The sequence below is a fragment of the Nannobrachium achirus genome, assembly GCF_963921795.1.
Source record: "Nannobrachium achirus genome assembly, chromosome: 2".
Lineage (NCBI taxonomy): Eukaryota > Metazoa > Chordata > Actinopteri > Myctophiformes > Myctophidae > Nannobrachium > Nannobrachium achirus.
In genome coordinates this window covers 68,483,383-68,487,686 of record NC_137811.1, presented here as the reverse complement: position 1 = coordinate 68,487,686, position 4,304 = coordinate 68,483,383, and the positions used below count along the sequence as shown (strand labels likewise).

Below are 4,304 nucleotides of genomic sequence, written 5' to 3'. Positions count from 1 at the left end.
GTGGAGAGTGAGGCAAAGAGTCTGTGGGTGTGGTTTTCTGGTGCCACTAAAAAATCTGACATTCTTTTTTTTCCTCCCATAGAGATTAACACAAATATGTATATCAATTATTTTAAACCTAGAATCAAGCCATCCAGGATCCTGCTGAATCATAAAACCTTTGATTCTGTGTGGAAAAGTAAAAATCAATAACAATTTCTCCATCTGGGAGAAGAAGTCAAAAGCTAGTATACAGCTGATCATCAGCCAATGCAGAAGGTCGCGGTGGCAGTCGTCGCTGTGGCGGTCGCTGTGTCATTCGCTGTGGCGTTCGCTGTGGCGGTGGCTGTGGCGGTGGCTGTGTCATTCGCTGTGGCGGTGGCTGTGGCGGTGTCTGTGGTGCTTCCGTTGGGGACAGAACTTCCTCGTAGCAGGTCTCCAGCCCCTCCCGGCTGCCCTGTGGACACACTCTGATGTCAGTGGTTTTGGAGTCAACAGCTCTGCCCACAGCAAAGTAGGGGAAGAGCTTCTCACACTCAGTGAAAGTGTGTTTATGGGTGTAGATGTGAGTCATGTCCTCAGTGTCATGGAAGGACACTTGTCCACTGCCGTAGTCCAGCTGGACTCTGATCTTCTCAGGGTGCCTCTGCACTGGGATGATGACTCCACAGCCGTTATCATACTCTCCTGTGGTGGAAATAAAGTAATCATATTGTTCTTATCTTGATCAAACTGTGGTTCACAACCCCTCAACCCCTGTGTCGTGTGTGTGTGTGTGTGTGTGTGTGTGTGTGTGTGTGTGTGTGTGTGTGTGTGTGTGTGTGTGTGTGTGTGTGTGTGTGTGTGTGTGTGTGCACAGTGCACACTGATTGTGTGCTATGCACACGCAAGTTGCTACTCCGGTATGGACAGGAGCATAATAAAATGACACCTTGAGAAAAGCATGTATAAGTGCAAGAACATAATTAATTAAGAATGAATACAACAATGCAAAAATGTTCTGAAAAGGAGATAAAAGAGATAAAAGTCTGGGTTTCCGAGGCTAGGACATAAGTGACCGTCACGTAGCATACACAAACTTTAGAAGGTAAACGTAGCCAATCAGGAGGGAATACGGGAAATGGGACAGATCCATGTTGATGATGAGGAAATGGGACAGATCCCGGACGAGCCCCCATGTTATGACCACGGCTCTTAGGCCATAACAAAAGGAGAGGGACACGGCTTTAAAAGTGCACAAAACATATTTATTTACACTATAAACAATAATAACTTAGTTTCAACAGATAATCATATGGTGTGTGTGAATCAGTGTAATCAGTAGTGTCAGCAGTAGGTGGATGTGTGGAAAATGTAGTGTGGGGATGTTGAATGGTGCAAACCAAAAGTTTGGCTGGTTAGCCAAAAGTGCTGCTGCTCTCATGGCAGGAGAGAGAGAGACTGAGTGCGGCCGCACCCAGCCTTTTATAGTGCACCCTGGGAACACTTGGCTTGGATAGGGGCAACAGTGCCGGAGATAAGAGTAGGGTCAAAAGTGTGATGTGACGGACAGACGGAGGGACAGAGACAGCCGGTGGAGGTTTTCATATTATTTGACGGTCGCAATAAAGCAGTGGTAGTGGGAGAAATATGCAACAAAAATAGGCAGGCTAATGTGTTCACTTCCGGCAGAAAGCGTGAAAATATGCACCTAAGGGTATTTTTGTGCGCCGAATTAAAAAATTGACGGATCCAAGCACTTCTCCCATGGGATCTGGTGGCTCTAATTCACTTACCATACTAGGGAAAAAAGACCCCTCAAAAAATCTTCTTTAAGTAGCATGTGAGGGGTCTATCTAGGCTTCTAGGGGGTTTTCATGATTCTGAATCCATTGCATTGCATTTGTTTTGCACGAAAAGCATTCCTTGGGCTAAAAATGGACCCTACAAAACTGTGAAAAGTGATGACTCATCACTAAACCATAGTTTTGTGGGGTCCATTTCTAGCCCAAGGAATGTTTTTTGTGCAAAACAAATGCTTGGAATGGATTCAGAATCATGAAAACCCCCTAGATAGACCCCTCACATGCTACTTAAAGAACGTTTTTGGGGGGTCTTTTTTCCCTGTATGGTAAGTGAATTAGAAAAAAGTGAATTTGAGAAAAGTGCTTGGATCCGTCAATTTTTGAATTCAGTGCACCTATATATATAAAAATATATTATAGGTGCAAATTTTCACGCTTTCTGTCGGAAGTGAACACCTTTTTCACATATTTCTCCCACTATGGCGTCAGTTCAGAAAAAGCTAAGGTATGGCAACATGACTGGTGTCATGTTGCCATACAGGCATGATATATTTATTTTAAGAAGTACATTCTATTTTTTTCCCTGTTTCTACGGTTTCTTGGGCTGGATATGGTAGCCAACGGGTTATCAAGTGCAGCCAAACTTGGCATGTTAGTAAACGTGCCACAATTAACAATAATGAATTGCACCTGTGCAGCTGACCTGCGGAACCTGGGAATATACCATTTTGTCAAGATTGGGAGAATACAAGTGTGGAGAATATAATTATAATACCTTGTTAAAGTGACCATTTTGTTAGATTTTGCATTTGTAGTTATTTTACTGAAATTTAACAACATAATAACCAGAACAGATAGACAAAGAGACATTCATGGATTTATATTTAAAAGTAACTTTTATTATTCCCCCTGGACCCAAGGTATGGCAGCTGCATACTCCTGCCATACCCAATTGACGCCCCTGCAATAAAGATGAGCTGATAAGCTATATTTTTATTCTGATCCAATGCTGCACAGACAAAATAACAGTGGCATCGTCGAACAATAATTGCAAAGTTTTTTGCACGCTCACTGTGTGTAAGATTGGATTTCGACCTATAGCCTGAAACAGAAGAGTTCATAAACAGTTTCCCAATCTCAAAGTCCACCTTTTATGGCCAGCCGGTTCTGTGATAGAGAGTAGTACTACTCAGGTGTTGTTTCACACACACGCAATAAGGCAGAGGGCATAGCGCTCTGATTTACTCATAAAAAAGAAATGCTTTAACACCTCCCAACCTCAGCTTTATGTTGTTACTCAATACAGCACTGCAGATAACCACATCAGTCACATTATAAAAAATAACTGGGTAATCATAGATAGTGATACTACCCTTAAACAGGTGTTTCCTATAGTCCAGTCAATCTGTGTTTTGACCCAAAAGAAATTGCAATAGTAATCATTCAGGTTTTTTTTATGATGCTTTGGGTCATCCAAATAACATATTAAAAGTTGTGAATTATATATTTAGTGGATCAAGGTCAATTCAGGGGGTTCATGTTTGGGTCCCGTTCACTTACTATACAGGAAAAAAAAGACCCCCAAAGCGTGTGAGGACAGAGCTAGCGGGGGCTCCGGGCAGCGGGCAAAAAGGTGGCAAGCCCCCCGCATTTAGAGCCCCAATGCCCGGCGAGAGGCAACATCCCCTCTCGGTGAATAGGCCTACATCGTTTTCGCCATTTCAACAATTAAACATAAACAAGCATATTCACATGAACAATGGGAATGTAACAACCAGATTTGGGTGAAAATATAATTTTTATATGCACAGATTTATATATACATTTTTGTCTTTAGCTTTAGTGCTGGACCAGTAGCCCTGTGGGAGCAGAGAAGTTGATTTCTGAGGGCTGCGAGAGCAGCCCCCCGGGCGATGGGAAGAAAATGTACATTGTACAGACAGTAAGTAACAGACAATTAATTAATTTGATTGGCTTATCGCGCATTCTCACAATGACATCAAAAAAATATTAACTTGTTTTTTTTAAGATGATTTCTTAAGGTGACATAGCCCCTTTAAGTAGCATGTGAGGGGTCTAACTAGGGGTTTTTCATGATTCTGAATCCATTGCAAGCATTTGTGTAGCATGAAAAACATTCCTTGGGCTAAAAATGGACCCCACAAAACTATGGTTTAGTGATGAGTCATTACAAAAATAAAGCACTTGAGTACATGTACTTAGTTACTTTACCTCTGATCATCATACTCACCTTCTCTCAGAGTCAAACACCAGATTCCAAAATTCGGCGTGGCGTAAATCCGTCCCTTCCTGTCGACGGATGTGTCGGCGACACCTATAGTCCAGTCAGGATGGTCTCCAACCTGCACCTCCCAGCTGTGTACTTCTGCACTGAAGCCCTTGGAGCCCAGAACCGTGGCAGAGTAGCTGTTCCTCTCTGGGTTGTCGGGAAGCTGCTGCTTTGTGTCTGACCATCTCACCCTGCTCAGGTCTTCAGACAGACGCAGGTGGGGGTTCGCTGTGTTCGGGTCCAGGCTGAAA

At 43.1% G+C, this 4,304-nt stretch overlaps 1 protein-coding gene across 1 annotated transcript in view; it reads right to left on the bottom strand.

Moving 5' to 3' along the window:
• Window positions 1-217: 217 nt before the first annotated feature.
• Window positions 218-4,304, bottom strand: part of LOC308300087 (E3 ubiquitin-protein ligase TRIM35-like) — a gene marked incomplete at both ends in the record, with an annotated part of 4,785 nt that continues 698 nt past the window's right edge. The window contains 2 exons of the mRNA XM_080743857.1: window positions 218-666; window positions 4,015-4,304. The exon at window positions 4,015-4,304 is cut by the window's right edge and continues 698 nt beyond it. Coding sequence (XP_080599983.1) covers window positions 218-666; window positions 4,015-4,304 — 739 coding nt within the window. The remainder of the gene's footprint in view (window positions 667-4,014) is intronic.